This window comes from Mastigoproctus giganteus, chromosome 5 (genome assembly GCF_048544385.1).
Source record: "Mastigoproctus giganteus isolate SK-2022 chromosome 5, ASM4854438v1, whole genome shotgun sequence".
Taxonomy (NCBI): Eukaryota; Metazoa; Arthropoda; class Arachnida; order Uropygi; family Thelyphonidae; genus Mastigoproctus; species Mastigoproctus giganteus.
In genome coordinates this window covers 230651927-230670077 of record NC_143579.1, presented here as the reverse complement: position 1 = coordinate 230670077, position 18151 = coordinate 230651927, and the positions used below count along the sequence as shown (strand labels likewise).

General features: G+C 38.7%; 1 protein-coding gene across 1 annotated transcript in view; it reads left to right on the top strand.

Moving 5' to 3' along the window:
- LOC150086259 (trace amine-associated receptor 6-like) overlaps positions 1 to 17906 on the top strand; it is a 36977-nt gene extending 19071 nt beyond the window's left edge. The window contains exons 2-4 of the mRNA XM_090373790.1: positions 11239 to 11341; positions 12297 to 12442; positions 17334 to 17906. Coding sequence (XP_090229916.1) covers positions 11239 to 11341; positions 12297 to 12442; positions 17334 to 17809 — 725 coding nt within the window. The 3' untranslated portion in view covers positions 17810 to 17906. The remainder of the gene's footprint in view (positions 1 to 11238; positions 11342 to 12296; positions 12443 to 17333) is intronic.
- The last annotated feature ends 245 nt before the right edge of the window (positions 17907 to 18151 follow it).

The window sequence follows — 18151 nt, the reverse complement described above, 5'->3', positions numbered from 1 at the left end:
CCCATTCTTTTACTAGCGCAAACCTTACTCACCAAGTGGCCGAGGAGTTGGCGAACACATATGAGGTTCTTTGGAACTGCAGTTATTAAATGTACCAGGACAAAGTTTCCTATGATTTCGGTAGAGCTTCCATTCTAAAAAGGTAAACTCTGCACCAGTTTCCCACTACAAATTATAATAGCAACCTGATAACCACAATCATTCTGCACAATCTTGAAGTCCATTGGATAGTCTTTAACAATTGAGTCTACTGTATAAGGCTCCTGTGCCAGAAGAAACTCACATTCCTTTTTTCCTAGTCTTGCAGCCAGTTTCAAAGCAACCTCATCTGAACGTTAACCAGGCACTACTTTCGAAACAATTTCTATAATTTCTACAATTATCCATATTATATCTTATTTCTTATCTGTTTCATAAACTTCTTATATTTAAGACAGTCTCTCCTTCTAACAAAATGATCAGCTCTTCTATTTACAAGACGATTCACACATTGGTGCCAGTTGGTACAATTACTGTTCTCCCATCACGCCTGGATTTGAACTCAGATCTTTTCCACCGGGTTGAAAAGGTCGGATTTCAAATTCTGTCAATGGCACGAGAATTTTTATCTGTTTTTTTTTTAAAAATATGCGTAAGTTGGTCGGTTGCAAGAGAGGGTACATGGTTTCTTTTTCCCGGAAACTCGGGTTTTTCGTCCAGCAAACAGCAAATGGACCACAGAATACACGCAATTTACAGACTTAGTACATACTGCTCAATATTGTCGGTGACTTTATTATCAGGGAGAAGTGGAATATTATCCAAAGAGGATAGGTAGAACAGAACCAGGGTATGTCTGCCAGGGGGGGGGGGAAATGTTGATGACTTTGTAGGGCAGATATCATCTTTTAAGGGCACAAAAGATGATACTAGTGTGGCATAGTATTTAGATTCAGGCGCCACCGGTGGTTTCCCACATCTGCACAAAAGATGATACTGTTGTACACGTTGCCAGTAATGACCTTAAGAGTAAGAGATCTGCAGATTTACTTAACAAATACAGGTCAATGCCGGAAAAAAAGTCGCGAATTATATGGTTAAATTTGAAAGTGTCAGCAAAATGGGGTCCTTGAGGTTGTCACAGACATTTTCTCAGATATGCCAGACAAGCTGTACTTGCTACCTGGTCTGCGTGGGTAGCACAGTGGTATCGTCACCGTCCTCCCCACACCGGGTGGAAAAGGCCCGGGTTCGAATCCTGTCGATGACGCGAGGAACTTTAGTGGGCTTTTTTCACTCCGTGGCTGAGTTAGTCAGTTTCAGGCGTAGATAGCACGGTTTTTCCCCTCAGAAACTGAGGTTTTTTCGTCCAGCAAAACAGGCAAATCGACCACAGAACACACGCAATTCACAGACACGAATACGGGTTAATGTAATCATTTACGGGTAACCCTAATATAGTAATTTGATTTGTACTTGCTACCTAGGAATCGAAAACGCTGATGGAACTGATATTCGGGTGACACTCAAGTCAAGTGGACCCAATTTCGGCAAAGTCCGGACGGTTTGTGACAGCCAAACCCTCTGCTTGCACCTTCACGATGGTGGCACTGTTAGTAATCCTGGGTATAACCTCCATGAACAAATACATGGTGGGTGACCATCCAGGTGTGAACCAACGTGAGCAGTGGTCGAAGTGTGTCGCCCACACCACATGGAGGAACGCCGCCCCTCTATGTTACCAGGCAGTACTAGGTGGTAGATGACTCTCATCAACCGGCGCAATACCACCACTTTGTTTATTGGGGGCTTGAAGTAGTGGAACCCATGTTTAGTCTCTAGAGCTAAGTGCCGGTCAAACCTTCCCTATCTCTTCCATCATGCAGTATGATTGATGATTTTTGATCTCTCCATGATGAACATCGTGGAGAGATAAAATATTCCTTACATTTCGAGGGTACAGCTCTAAAACGGTGTTCGCAGGCCGGCCACTAGTTAGTACATCGGACTTAACCTATTGGTAACTCTCTAGGAAGCTTCCGGATCAGCTAGTGTATAATCTTGCTACCTCTACTCTGCCAGATAGTGACTGGAGGGAGTCCGAGTAGTGTGTATGCGGGGGGGCATTGTCGAGGCCACGTTATGTCAAGGATCTGGGTATATTCTTACCACGTGTACGCCATATCCAAAAATTTCATTACTTCATACAGCATGTCCCACCCACTTTTTCTTACTATTGAATACACCATGAATTGCCAAACTAATAGAGCAAGCTTATCTGCGAAAAGATCTAAACCTCCCAAGGACTTCCTAATTCATTTCACTAATATACGTGGTCTCAATTCTAATCTCAACGATGTCCATTTCCACTTGCAGTCTGCCAAACCCCATGAACTTTTTCTGACAGTATCTCAGTTATCGGTTGATCCAACTATTGCTCATCTCAGATGCCCAAATTATTTGCTGTATGATACCTTTAGCCTCAAAGGTGGTACTTATACATATGTCCGTTCTGATATTCCCTGTCAGAGACTTGGCAATTTGGAATCTCCTCTCTTTGATCTTCTCTGGCTTAAAATCTCTCTACCTCATTGTGTCAAATTCAACTGTTGTCTCTACCGTTCTCCCAACTCCACTAATCGTTTGGAGCTCTTCGACTTCCTCTCTTTGCAACTTGACTTTCTCCAGTTCAACTTTCCTAACAGTGAGGTAATTTTCCTTGGTGAATTTAATGTTCACAACAGCAGCTGGCTTCCGTTTTCTAGTCACACCGACCCAGCAGGTCAAGATGCTGAGGCTTTTGCAATTACTAATGACCTAGCACAGATTGTTCATTTACCTACAAAAATACCGGACTATCCTAATCATACAGCCAATACGCTTGATCTTTTTCTCAAAAACAACCTTTCTAAGTACACGGTCGATGTGAGAGGTCCTTTAGGCACTTCAGATCACAACTTGGTAATTTTCTCTTCTCCAATGGAGCCTTTATCTCATGGCTAATCCCAACCTCGTGTTGTTTGGCATTACAAGAATGCAAAATGGGATGACCTGCGAGACTTCTTTTCTTCTTTTCCTTGGTCGGATTACTGTTTCAAAACATCTGATGTCAACGTTTGCTCAGATCGTGTCAGTGAAATTATTCTTGCTTTTTTTTTTTTTTTTTTTTTACTTATTTATTTTTATTTTTTATTTATTTTTTTTATTATTATTATTATTATTATTATTTTTTTTTTTTTATTAATTTTTTTTTTATTATTATTATTTTTATTTTTTTTATATTATTTATTATTTTTATTTTTATTTTATTTTATTATTATTCTTTTTTATTTTTTTTTTATTATTATTATTTTTTTTTTCTCGGCCCTCCCTGGGAAGCTCAGGCTAACCCCAGGGTCGGCCAGCCAGAGTTCTCTTTCCACATACCTGGTCCGGCTCCCAGTGCCAGTGACGGTAACTAGCAGTCTGTGGTGTTCCACAGACCCTAGGCTAAGCGGCCAGATGAACAACATAACCCGCACTAAGCAAACATGAACATACACTAACATATGATATCTGGCCTTGACAGTACTGTTCTGTCTTACTTCACAAGAGATTCAAATGCGGAGTTGTGCGAAAGCACCGGTGCCGCTTGTCAAAAAACACTATGTCACTATGTCACTTATATTCTTGCAGGAATGGAATCCTTTATCCCACACTCCACTTTAAAATCTCGTCCTTTATCTAAATCTTGGTTTTCCAATAAATGTGCTAAGACTGTTCAAGAGAAGAATGTTGCATATCGTAATTGGCTAGTTTCTAATTCGTCAGTTTCATTTTCTGCCTACACCAAAGCTCGCAACAATTGTAAAGCAGTTATTAATCAGTCCAAACTAGAGTTTGAACAGCCTAAGAGTAGAAAACTTGCTTCTTGCCCTAATGGTAGCCGAGCATTCTGGTCCCTTGCCAAAGCTATTGGTCGCAACTTTTGCCCATCTCTGCTCCCACCTCTGTCCAAACCAGATGGTTCTGTTGTCACTTCAGCCAACGATAAAGCTGACCTGCTAGCATCCCATTTTTCTTCCAACTCATATATTAACGATCTTGGTAAAACACCTCCCACCATTTCCAGCACACACCATTCAAAGCCTCCTGTGGTCTTCCGTCAAAAGGATGTCACAAGGATTTTAACGAATCGTGATGCTAAGAAAGCTCCTGGTCCCGATGGTATTTCTCCACATGTTCTCGAAACCTGTGCTCCTGAACTTACTCCTGGTTTTTGCCGCCTTTTTTCACTTTCTTATTCCAAAGGTGTTTTTCCTTCTGGTTTGAAATTTGCTAATATCCAGCCAGTTGCTAAAAAGGGTGACAAATCGCTCCCATCCAATTATCGTCCCATTGCCATTACTTCTACTCTTTCTAAAGTAATAGAGAAATCAATTAACCGCCAACTCTTAAACTACCTAGAAACCTTCCGTCTGATCAACGATCGCCAGTATGGATTCCGTCAGTGTCGATCCACTGGTGATATTCTGGCTTATGTTACCCATTTATGGACTAATTCAATGGAAAGGTTCGGTGAAACACAAGTAGTTGCTGTTGACATCTCAAAGGCTTTTGATCGTGTTTGGCATAAAGGTCTTCTAAACAAGCTTCCATCTTATGGTTTGCCAACTGTTTTTAGTAATTGGTTATCCAGTTTTCTCTCTGATCGCTCACTGAGGGTGTTGGTAAATGGCTTTCTGTCTTCTAACTTCTCCACTAATTCCGGTGTTCCCCCCCAACGTTCAGTTCTTTCCCCCACTCTTTTCCTCTTGTATATTAATGACCTTCTTCCATTGACTGGAAATCCTATCCATAGTTTTGCCGATGATAGCACATTGCATTCCACTTTCCAATTTGAGAAACCTCATCCTGCTCAATCAGCTTCAACTTCTAGAAAATCTGCTACCAATTCCTTAAATGTCGATCTATCTTCAAGTAATTCTCCAGTGGGGCAAAGACAACTAAGTTGATTTCAACCCTTCTAAAACTCAGTCTTGTCTTATATCTGGCAAAAGGATTCTTCTGCTCCTATGCTTATTTGTAGTGACACTCCGATTTCTAGGCAAAATGCTATATCTCTTTTGGGAATTACCGTGAATTCTAATCTCTCTTGGCACAAGCACATTACAAATATTGCTTCCTCTGCATCTAAAAAACTTGGTTTTCTCTTTTTCTTCCAAACAGCTGCTCACTCTGTATAAATCGCAAATCCGCCCTGCCATGGAACACTGTTCCCACATCTGGGGTGGAGCCCCCAAAACCTCTCTCAGCCTTCTAGATTCCACTCAGAAGGGGGCAGTTAGGTTAATTAATGATTCCTCTCTAACAGAGTCTCTCCACTGTCTCATAGACGTACTGTTTCTGCTGCATGCCTTTTCTACAGATACTTCCATGGGCACTGTTCTTCTGAATTGGCTTCTATGATTCCCACTCTCTCTTTCTATCTTTCAAAACAGTCCGAACACTTCCAACCAACATCCATTTACTGTCCAACTCCAAACTCACAGAACCAACTTTTCATCTTCCTCGTTTATTCATTCAACTGCCGTTTTCTGGAACAACCTTCCTTCATATGTATTTCCTGAAAATTACAGTCTACAGAAGTTCAAGTCCAATATCAACAAATATCTTCTTTCGTCTTCTCAACCTCCAACCCAAGCACGGTACTAAGTACTATAGGTTCTAATACCTCTCGTGTTTGGGGTTTCCATAAAAAAAAAAAAAAATACTGCCCAGACACCGATACGTGAAGTATATGATGAGGGCCTTGTCGATTAACTCGGCCCTGGAGAGATTGTGCAAGGCTCAAGGAGTAGAATTTTTTTCAGCGTGGTCTGTGCTTGCTAACAGGAGAGATAGGGATGGGACACATTTAAATCGAAAGGGTGAAGAAATATTTGCTGATGCTATCGGGGCAGTGTTAGGTGGGTCGGAAAACTGCTAGATTGACGGTAATCTAGCAGTTTTCTAGATTATAAAACTGCTAGATTACCCTCAATCTAGGAGTTTTAGATTAAAGGTAGCCGCTGGCAGAAGCGAAGGTGATTCTTGCACTGATTCATTCTAATGAGCAGCAGCCTAGAGAGCAAGTTGCTGGGAATTTCAAGAGCTGCTGGGAGTCATCATGGAACAAGTAAATACATGAGCTGTGTTAGGGTAACTGAGAGAAAGAAGAGGTGCATGTATACTTGCATGTACACTAATGCTAGAAGTATAATAAATCAAATTGATGAATTCGAAGTGCTGATCAACACATCAAAGGCAATTATTGTTGGAATATCAGAGATGGGATATCACACAGATATAAGCAGTGCAGAATTGGAATTTGGAGAATACAAGTGTAAAGAAAGGACAGACAGAGTAAGAAACACACATACAAAATCTAAGGAAGTGCATACAGTTGACATAAATGGACAGTGCAATGTTGAGTCTGTTTGGTGTGACATAAACACTGGGAAAGGGAAAATAAGAGTAGGAGTGTGTTATAGGCCTAATGAATCTTGTGAGTACAATGAACAATTGTGCAAAGAAATGGAATGGGCCAGTAAATCAGAGAGCCTTATAATGGGAATTTTAATTTTTCAGATATTGACTGGTATTTGTGGATTGATCACTCGCACGCTAGCAAGACTTTTGTGGATTTATTGGATGATTGTTTTCTACAGCAACATGTTCGAGAGGCAACCAGAGGGAGTAATACTCTTGATCTGATTATCAGCAGTAATTATTCATGCATTAAGAATTTGCAGATAAAGGAACCACTAGGTGACAGTGATTACAGTGTACTGATGTGGGATTTATTTAAAAGTGTAACTACCATCAAGGGTAAAGGGAAGGGTGTTTGTTTTCGTAAAGGCGACTACACAGGTCTCCCACAGTTTTTAAATTCTATACGGTGGGATCAACTGAAGATGTTAAAAACAGCAACTTCTAAATGGGAAGCCTTCAAGGAATTAATCTTGGAGGCTACTAGGCTTTTCATACCAACTAAGAAATACTATTCAAGGTTCAGCCCTAAATGGATGTCGGATGAATTAATGAGGCTCATGGCAGAGAAGAAAAATGCATGGGATATGTATAAATTAATGGGTGACATCGAAGCCTACGACAGGTATAAGCTAGTTGTAATCAGGTCACAATGGATGTTAAGTAGGCGAAGGCAGATTACGAGAAATCTTTGGCAAAGGACCCAAAGAAAAAGCAGCAAAGTGTTCTTTACTTATGTAAATTCTAGAAGGAAGGGGATGAACCAGATTGGTCCATTGGATATTGATGGTTCAACCGTTGATGATCCTGCTCAAGTAGCTGATAAACTGAATGAGTATTTTGCATCTATATTGAGACATGAGGAGTTATTCAAGGAGGGAATGCCAGAAGTTTATCAAACTGTAACTGGCAGATAAGTGATTTTGTAATAACTGAGAGCAAAGTGGAGGAGAAATTGTTAAAGTTAAACATAAAAAAGGCACCTGGTGTAGACAGGATCTATCCAGTTATATTAAGGGAGGCAGCAAAGGAAGTAAGCAAACCCTTAGCTATACTTATGAGAGCATCCTTAGAGTCAGGGGAGGTCGCCATGGACTGGGGATGTGCAAATGTATTTCCGATTCACAAAGGGGGTTCAAAGGGTGACACAAATAATTATTGACCTGTTAGTTTAACTTCTGTTCCGAGGAAAATAATGGAGTCACTGGTTAAGGAGGTGATACAGAATCACCTAGACATTACAGCAGTAATAACTCAGACAGAGGATGGGTTTGTCAAGGGGAAGGCTTGCCTGACCAATTTCATTGGATATTACAGTGCGGTCACAAAGGAACTGGATGCTGCAAAAAATAATTTTGATATCTTATACTTGGATTTCAGAAAGCTTTTGATACTGTTGCACATGAAAGACTGCTGTACAAATTGGAACCGTATTGGATAAACTGCAATGAATAAAGGGATGGTTGGGTGGGAGACGGCAGAGAGTGGTAATAAATGGACACTGCTCTACGTGGACTAATGTTATTAGCGAAGTCCCCCAGAGTTCAGTACTGGGTCCATTTTGCTTTGTGTATTTATCAATGATATTGATGAAGGTATATCAGGTTTAATGTCCAAGTTTGCAGATGATACAAAGCTTGGCAGGGTTGTTAATGACAGTAAAGACAGTATGCTACTGCAACAGGATCTAGAAAAGTTAGGCAGATGGACTGAGAAGTGGCAACTGAAATTTAACATTGACAAATGCAAAGTATTCCATATGGGTAGCAGTAACCAAAGAGAGATGTACCAACTCTGTGGTACTGTACTCGGGGAGGTGGAGAATGAAAACCTGGGGTAATTGTGCAGTCAGATATGAAGTTCTCTGACTGGTGCAGACAGGCTGCCAGAGCAGGTCATGGAGTTTTGTCAATGATATATAGGAATTTTGCTAGCAGAGGCAAGGAGGTGATTATTCTTTTGTACAAGGCAATGGTCAGGCTACACCTTGAGTACAGTACACAGGTCTGGAGGCCTCATTTTAGGAAGGATGTAGAGTTGCTAGAGCGAGTACAGAGAAGGTCAACAAGATTGATGAGAGGAACAAAGGGTGCGCTTACGAAGAAAGGCTTAAGTTCTGCAAGGTGCAGCATCTAGAGCCTAGGCACCTGCGAGGTGATCTGATCGAGGTGTATAAGGCCTTGAATGGTTTGAGCAGGTTCATTGCTGACTGGATACTTCCGCTTGCTCAGATTAAGAATCTGAAAGGGCATAGATTCAGATTGAGGAAAGGTAGTTGTAGAATAAATGTGCGGAAATTTGCCTTTAGCCAGCGGGTAGTTGACTGTTGGAACAAACTTCCATCTGTTGTTGTGGAAGTTGATAGCTTAAATAAATTTATGGCTAAACTAGACAATCAATTGGAGTGACCGGATAGGTTAAATGGGAAGTTTTGTTTTGCAGATGCTGTATAAGCTTGCTGAGGCATATATCATATGCCTCAACTAATGCTAATTCTAATATGGTCTAGGTTGTTGATGCGCCCCTAAAACCCTAAAAGAACCAATACGTTTATGTCCGTTGTTTGACCTCGTTGGTGGCATGGTTGGTGGAATCACCATCCTACCCGCACGGGTAGAAAAGACCTGAATTTGAGTCCTTTCGATGATGATATGAGGAATTTTTATTGGTCGTTTTCACAACGTGGCTGAGCTAGTCGGTTTCAGGCGAGGATAGCATGGTTTTTCCCCCCTGAAACCTGAGGTTTCTCGTCCAACGAACAGATATTAACCACAGAACACACTCAATTTACAGACAGTATACAAGGAGCAATATAGCCTTATTCGCTAATGCTCCTAAACCCCTACAACAACGCCAACAACAACAACTTTAAAAAGTGTTCCTTCGAAATATTATAATCAAGTACATTTCGTTCATAGAACTGATCCCGAAATTCTTTTTTCTTCATTTCTTGATTCACATCGTAAACAATAATTTCATATCCAGGCTTTCATGACACTTCCAGCTTCATTCCATTTCTTTTGTTTATTATTATTTTTCATTCTTCTATCTTTACTTTTCCTAATGTTGGATTAATTGACTGTAAAACTTCATTTTTTACATTTTAAACATGGTTTGTAGTCTTCACAATCAGCTTTAATAAAAACAGAATGAATTTCCTGCTCTTTATTCACTTCTGTTTCCTTTCTTTGGACCATAGTCGCAATTGAATTCTGTACTTTTCCTATAGCTTCGCAGGTCTTTAATATTACCGTTCAAAACTTGGTTTTCAATATTTTAATTGCTTTGGATTCTAATAAATCCAACATTTCTAATATCTCCTTCATTGTATCATAAAATAAGAAATCGTGTAATATTTTAAACTCACCTTCTCATATCATCAAAAACCACTAATGGATCTTTATCTATTTCTTCTTCTTCAATTTTGGATCTTGTAACTCCTGATCTATATCCCATAATCTCTTTTAACATTGTAAGATTAACATCACTCTCCTTTTCTGAACTCTCAGAAGTTCCAGCCTCCTCTTCACCTCTACCAGTTCTTTCTCACTTGATCATCAAAGTCTTCAACTTCTGTGGAGAGTACCCCACATCGGTCTCTTGAACATCTTCATATAAATCCATGCAGCAGCATCCCGTTTGGACATGTCTCTTGACTGTGCTGCTATTATCAATACACAAGTCTTGAATGTTCAATTGAACAAAAGTATCTCCATGTCTACTGCACTTCGGCAATAAAGTTTTATTCTATAGCAGTGGCTTCTTTTAGCCGGCTGAGATCAACATGGTCATAAACTGCATCTGTTCTTAGTCGATATACTGCTTACTGGATGAGTTTCCAGGAGAAGAAACCATGCTACTCCTCGCTTGAAACTTCCTCATGATCGATGGGATTCGAACTCAGGTCCTTTCCACCCGTTGTGGGGAAGATAGCGATTCTTGCCAACTGTGTTACCTATATGGGCAAGCGTATAGTATTTACTGGCACCAAGGAACTTGTAATCATACCATTTGACAACTTTCATTTGCATAATACCGTAAATTTAATTATCTGTTGAGGCCAAATGGTCTCTAATATTTCTGCCAGCGACTGCAAGTGCTTATAGTTTTCCCAGTTATACATTTTTGTGGTCTGTAACAGCTACTAGCCAATCGTTAAAATTGAATGGTTTTCTGGCTAAGAGCTCATTGTTACTAGTAATTATAAGAAGAATCTTTCTTGCAACCATAAATGATGATTTACATGATATCCTGGACGTGTGATAACATCTACTGAGGAAGAAACCGGTCCGACAGGTGAAGGCGTGTTTGAAGAGGGCATAGCTACGGAGTTGCTCGTAGATGAGCCACTGGGATCCTCCATGCACAGTTGTCCCGGAAGGAGGGAAAGGAGATGAGACTAGTCATAAGCTTGGCCGTTGTGACGAGTCTCCTTTTATCAATGAGCCAAGTGAGCGTTAGGATATTGAGTGTGTTGGCCATAGCGGGTGGTCCGGAGCTGGGGAGGTAGGCTAAGCTTGCGGCAAGCCCACTTGAGGAGCCAATATTCGGAGGAGAGACGCATTATGCCTTGCCCCCATTAAGCCTACAAACAAACACACATTCGGAGGAGAACACTGGTTTGGTGGTAGTGAGAGAGATGAAGATTTCTTCAAGTGCTCAACTTGAAGAGATTTGGTAATGATATTTTTATTATTGTTTTATTAACCAATACAGTTATTATTTAATAATTCCAAATTGTCTTTACAGATGGCTGGCTCTTTGGAGATTCCATGTGCCAAGTGCAAGCTTTCTTGGATGCCCTTTTCCGATATCTTTTTTTGTGGTTTGCATCACTTTTAACAGTAGAAAGGTAAGTTTTAACTCTGTTTTTTATTATCTGTACATATAACTGAATTTAACTAACATAATTTTTATCCACTAGAATAGATAAACCCACCGTATAATATCTCAGAGTTAAGACACCATACACTAACAGCGCATAGAATCATAGATTCATGATTCTGCAAAAACCATAAAACCTTATATTCTTTCATTTAGATGCTATTGCAACAAGATCTAGATAAATTTCGCAGATGGGCTGAGAAGCCATGTCTTGTTTATAGTGGTTCAGCCCTATCTTGTGTACTGCATGCAGGTCTGGAGGCCCCATTTGCGGATGAATGTGGAGCTGTTGGAACCGGTGCAGAGAAGAGCAACGAGATTATTCGAGTACGAAAAGGGATATTTTTACCACGAAGCACGTCTTTCTTCTGCAAATTGTGGCATCTGGAAACAAGTCATCTGCAAGGTGATCTAATTGAAATGTTTAAGGCTTTGAAAGGATCTACTCAGCTAAGTGTTGATGACCTCCTTGCTCTCTTAGACAACAGAGATGAGGGGACACAAATTTAAATTGAGGAAGGGTGGTTGCAGGAGTGCTATGCGGAAATTGCTTTCAGCCAGAGGGCAGTTGCTTGTTTGGTTGTTGGAACTGACCAGGATCTGGTGCTCTGGATCTGGTGCTCAGTGGTTTAAATAAATTTGAACTTTTTAGTATTTTCAACTTTGACCCCTTCTTCTTATTAACAATAACAAAATTATATTCTTGAGGATCGATGAATAAGGATCGATTTGAGGATCGATTAATAACGTTTCAATAATTACCTCACTGTTGGCTGTTTCTTGTGGGAAAATAAATATTTATCCTTGTAGAATAAAACAGAACGTTAATAAATTTTAAATGCCATTACTCATATAAGTTGTTTTATCAACCAATTTTGTTAATTATTTATTAATTCTTAATCTAAACAAGCTTTATTTTACAGGTACGTTAAACATCTGAAGCCACATGAATATCCACTGACATTTACGCCTCTTACAGTAAATATAATTCTGCCTGGAATATTCTTGATTGTTATAATCCAAGTCACAGGTCCCATTTATGGTTGGGGAAAATACGATTACATCCCAGGTAAGTGACTTAATATATGCCCTTATATCATCAGCTCATACATTTTTTAATATGTCTTGTTAAAATTATACGTTCTATGAAGTTCTTTAAACAACCTCCATCCCACCCATTTGGAAATCATATTTTGTCAAAGCAGTCCTATAAATCAAATTTGCAAAAGGAATAAAAGAATTTCATGCTGGTCGTTTAAAAATAACGCAATATCAAGTAAACTCGTGGTAAAGGTTTCTTAATGTCGTGTTATTTTGCTTTTTGTGGCAAAGCAACTGGGGCTATGAACTGTTAAAATATTTTGCTGGATGAAAACTTATATTTTCCATCCCGAAAAAGGAAATGTTTAATTTTTGCTAATCTGTTCGTGTTTGATGCTCATCATTTGTATAGATTCATAGTTTTTTAAAAAATCATGACGAGCATTAATTACCAATTATAACTTTGAGTTATAATTAAATATATAGTACAAAATTAAAGTATAAAATAATTAATAAATTATATGAAGTTAAGAGGACTACCCTGTCTCCTTTTTTTTTGGGTTTGAAAGTACTTTGAAAGTGTTGCAATACCACAGCAACTCGTTGTGAAGACAACTTGGTTTTGCTGTAATCATCAAGAAAATTGCATTAACTAAGCATTTGAAATCCAGCTGACCAAAAAGACGACATGATTATAGTCCTCCCTTATTGGGGAAATCGTACTGATGGTGATATCTGGAAATGGTCAGGAACATGAAGGGAGTTGTGGCGCGAATCATAAATATGGTACCACAATGCACTAACGGAATAGACTTGATGCCGCACCAGACGTGAGGATTCAACTTTCCAGCATTATTCTTAATATTAAGCCAGTTTATGGTATAAAAACGATAAAAACACCAATCCCATTAAAACCCAATTGTATTTTCCTTTTAAAAATTTAATTTGTCTTGGTTTTGTATGCATATAACGTTTTTCTTATTTAGACACAATCAACATCCTTTTACTTACTGTCCAACTTCAGAGAAGAGTGTCGCAAAAATTGAGGCATTAATCCTGGAAGATTTTCCTATTAGCGTCAGAAAACTCGCTGGAGAGCTCCGAACTAGTTTAGGGTTTGTGGAGAACGTCATCCCTCAACAGTTGCATATGAGTAAAGTGTCTGCTAGATGAGTTCCCAGACTTCTGGCCCCTTACCAAACGAAGGAAAGGGCACAATGTACACATGAAATATTGTCAATGTGCCAGGAAAATCTGAAATATTGCCGTATCCTGCTTATTCCCCCAATTGCACCCTCAAATTTCTTCCTCTTTCCTTCCATGAAGTCCTTTCTTCGTGGAAAACATTTTGAGGCTGGAGATGAGCTTCTGCTGCCGAGTTGTGGTGTAAAGAACAATCAGAGGACTTCTACAAATGGCCTGTAGTATATAGGTTGCCTGTAATTATTTAAGCTTAACCTTGTGCTTGGGAAGGACCTGACCAACTATGAACAGATGGGTGTTTTTCATTAATGATGGAGTAGCGTACAAACCTCTTCAGCTTTTTTGTAAGAGCTTCAGTCATCTGAATAGTAATTTAATCTACAGACACATATAAATTGCTATTATTAACTTTTATAAACTATAATGACAACCAAAGACATTAAAATTTAGGTTTTATTGAGTATCCATCATCGAATTTCTCTGTAGGATATATTTGGCACGTTTCAACCACTTTTCCCAATAACTGCATTCATATTTAGATAATTTTGTCACCAAAGAAAGCTACTCAGAGAAAGTTATTTAAATAGTTAATTCCCATGCTGCAAAACTGGAAACGTTATCCTAATTAGATTTAAATTGATTTTTATCATCGCGTTTTGTAAGGAATGGATTTAATGCCTACGTAGGCGGACTTAATTGCATATTTACTCCACATTTTATGTCGGCTTTCTAGAGACGCAAGTTATCAATATGATAATTGGAAGCACCACTTAAGTGGAGAGTTTGATTTAGAATTCAGGTGGTATTGCGTTGCAGACTTTGTGGGTTTCATTAAAGTTGAATGAATAAATAAATAAATAAACTTGTAATAATTCTATAATCTGGTAGCGAACAGTTTCATACTGCTTTCTAGTGAGCAGTAAATAAATTATATTTGTTTCATTTAAGATTATTACTATATCCATGGTCCAAGAAAGCGAGCTTATACAGCATCAACCAAAAATAAATGAATAAAACACTTCCCACATTACCTGTCCGTCCTCTCTAATAAATAAAACAAATAAATGTCACAGTAGAGTCACCTGGAATATTAATTCAACTAACCAATGTATTATGTTCGTGAATTGCATGTGTTCTCTGGTCGATTTATCTGTTTTTCTGCAATAAAAACTCGAGTTTTCTGGGGAAGGACATTGCTATCTATGCCTCAGACCGACTAACTCAGTCAAAGAACACATAAAAATTCCTCGCGTCATTGACAGGATTCGAACCGAGCCTTTTCCACCCGGTGCGGGGAGGAGGTGACGATTCCACAATAATTTGCCTAGTTCTTACTTGAATTTTTTCAAACTACCCACTTCCACAACAACAGGTGGAAGTTCCATCCAACAATCAACCACTCGCTGGCTGAAGAAAAACCTCCGCACACCTATCCTGCAATCAGCCTTCCGAAAACTGAATTAATGCCCCTCATGTGAGGAGTCTGAGCTAGAGAAAGAATCCCATCAGCGTTGAGCTTTCTCAATCCATTCAAAGCCCTGAGCACCTCCATCGGATCACCTCACAGGTGATCAACACAGATGATGCAATTTAAAATGCTGAAGTCTTTGTTGGTGAAAGTACCCTTTTGTTTCCTTTACTAATCTCGTTGCTCAAAATGAGGCCTCCAGACCTGTATGCAGTACTCAAGATGTGGCTTAATCATCGTTTTATACAACTGGATAATCACCTCCATATCTTTACTGGAAAAACTCCTGTATATTATTGACACTCCCTCATGAGCTGATCTAGTGGCATGCACTGCTTAGAGAACTTTATGACTGCACAGTTTTCCCAAGGAATTGCTCATCTACGCTACCCTCAGTTGGGTACCGCACAGTTGGTATGTTATTCTTGGATTACTGCTATCCATGTGCAGTATTTTGCATTGGTCAATGTTAAACTTCAATTGCCACTTCTCAGTCCATCTGCCTATTTTTTTCTATAACTTTTTGCTGTAGCACATTCTGATTGCTGTCATTAACCACCCTGCCAAGCTTTATATTATCTGAAAACTTAGACATTAAGCCATTAATAGCTTCGTTCCTTTTGACAGATTTTTAATGTCACATGTCTTCTAAAAAAAAGGACTTCAGAATTTATTGGTTTTTTTTTTAGGACAAGTTGATCAAGTGGTTACTTATTTAAAAAATAATAAACTGTGAAACCCAGTTAAAAATCTTACCATATAGTCCCCCCAAAGTTACTTAATGGGGGATTCCTCCTATTTCTTCAAAAGAATGACACTTGCCAGATACATTTCCCAGTTAACAGTTATTCCTGAGTGTAGGATGTTTCTATGGACGAGACATTCAGCACCCATTCAGCTTGATGGAAGCTGCCGATCACGTTCTGACATCAACAGCAAAAGTAAAACCCCCGACAATTTCACAGACGTCCCTGAATGAGTCCAGAACGCAATTGAAACAGGAAACTGTAAAATCGATCAGGATATCGGATTACCATTGCTCTAAAATTGCCAAGATGTTGTAAAGCTGGATGTGACGGGCAGTAAATAGAGGAGAATATAGATTGCAAAAGTGAACTGCTTTCAGGAAGATCTAAGAGACTGTTGCCATGACAACGCAGTCACTTTTCTCCCGTATATATACGGATCTACATCACGTGACTGAATACGTCATTTCAAACACATTTTGCGCTAACAGGAAAGAGGTGTATTAATAAACTTCCTTGTATCAACTATTTAAGAAAAGAATCTTAAAATTAAATTTAAAAACAAACAAATTTTATTGTACAATTTTTTTATAAAAATTGTCGAATTTAATTGGTTTAAATTTTATTTTATTCCTCATAGGATAAATATGCTCTATAAGAGCAGAGCAACTCAATTCTTCAAAGTTGCTAAGCTACCGATCTTACATTGCATATTTTTTATTTATTTGTTTGTTTATTTATTATTATTATTATTTATTTTTATTAATGCATACAAATCGTTGAATGGCTAAGTTAGTGGTCTTCAGAAGAGGCAGAAAGGCTTTTTGATTCAGGAATTTCTGATTTTTTTTTTTTTTTTTTTTACATCCAGCTGAAAGAGACAAACCGACCAGAGGATACACGCAATTTACGGACATAATACACATAGGTGGATGAGATAATCCTTTTAAGTAGCAGTAATATGAAATATTTATTTATACTATTTTTCCATGCTTAAACGTACTCTCTTCTTACGTTTCTATTAATTTACCTTGCTATTTTGTTGCCTATCTGTCGATAAAATTTTTAAGGATAAAAATTCAATCTGGACTGCGTGAGATGATGCGCAATTATAGGCTCCTCTACCCATCTTTTGCAACAAAATATATTTAAAAATAGAAAAATGATTACTTATCTTAAGTTAGATGTTTTCTATTTGCGTCAAGGTGACTAAGAATTTTAATATGGTTTTTTGGTGGATGAAAAACTCTAGAAAAAACAGTCATCCGCTTAGAAGTTTCTAGTAAGCTCAGACGGGATTCAAATCCTGATGGCTAGTGAGAAAATCATTAGGCCTGGAGGGATGACCTGGAGATACGCTCAATCAGATGGGCTAAGTGAAGTCTCGTGACACAATTTGCTTTAGCGCTATTCTCGAACAATCAAACCTTGTCTTCACATGTATGTATATATCAATAACAATAATCAAATATAGAAAGTTTATATATTACCTTTTCTTTCAGATGCTGGACTTTGCGGACTTGTATCTCTGCTTAACTACACGTGTTCCTACGTGGTATACCTACTCATCACTCTGTGCCTACCACCAGTAATTCTCGTTCCGACATGCTGGATTTTCCTGAGCACCAAGAAAATTGCTGACTCCAAGGAAATAATCAGTGCAGGTATCTCGCAGTCAAAATCACGGTTATTGGACAGTGAAAAAGAGATACCCACTATACTGTTCTTTGTATTTGCATGTCTCCTATTTAGTGTTCCCAGGGACGTACTCGATGGGATCATTGGCTGTAACCTTGGAGAAAAGTCAACTCTTTCCACCTATGTGTTTGTTTGCAGTTGTTTGGAAAACTGCACTGCCCTTCTGCTGCCAGCAATATGCCTAACAGCGCACAAAACAATTCGACAAACTTTGAAGATGCTATTTAAAAAACGGAGAAATCTGTCTAGCCAACTTTCGCTCAATGAAAGCAGAGCTTAAAACGAAATTCTATGTACAAAGCCTTGTTAAATTTACCATACCCTTACTGGACAAACACTTCCTGGTGTTAAGGAGTTTTCGAAGCAGATGGACGTGAAGGAACAATTAAAACCAAAGAATAATTCATAAAGGAAATATAATTGAAAAACTTCATGAAGAAGATGTGGATGAAGATTCCGTCAAGAGCTCTTCGCACAACTTTGAAAAGCTGATTTGGACAGTTCCAAATGCATGTTAAATTTCGAGTTTAAAGTTCTTTGTTTCAATGGCAAATAGATTTTTGAATATAAATAAAACTATTTCTGCACATACCATTAGCTACTCGATATACCTCTATATATA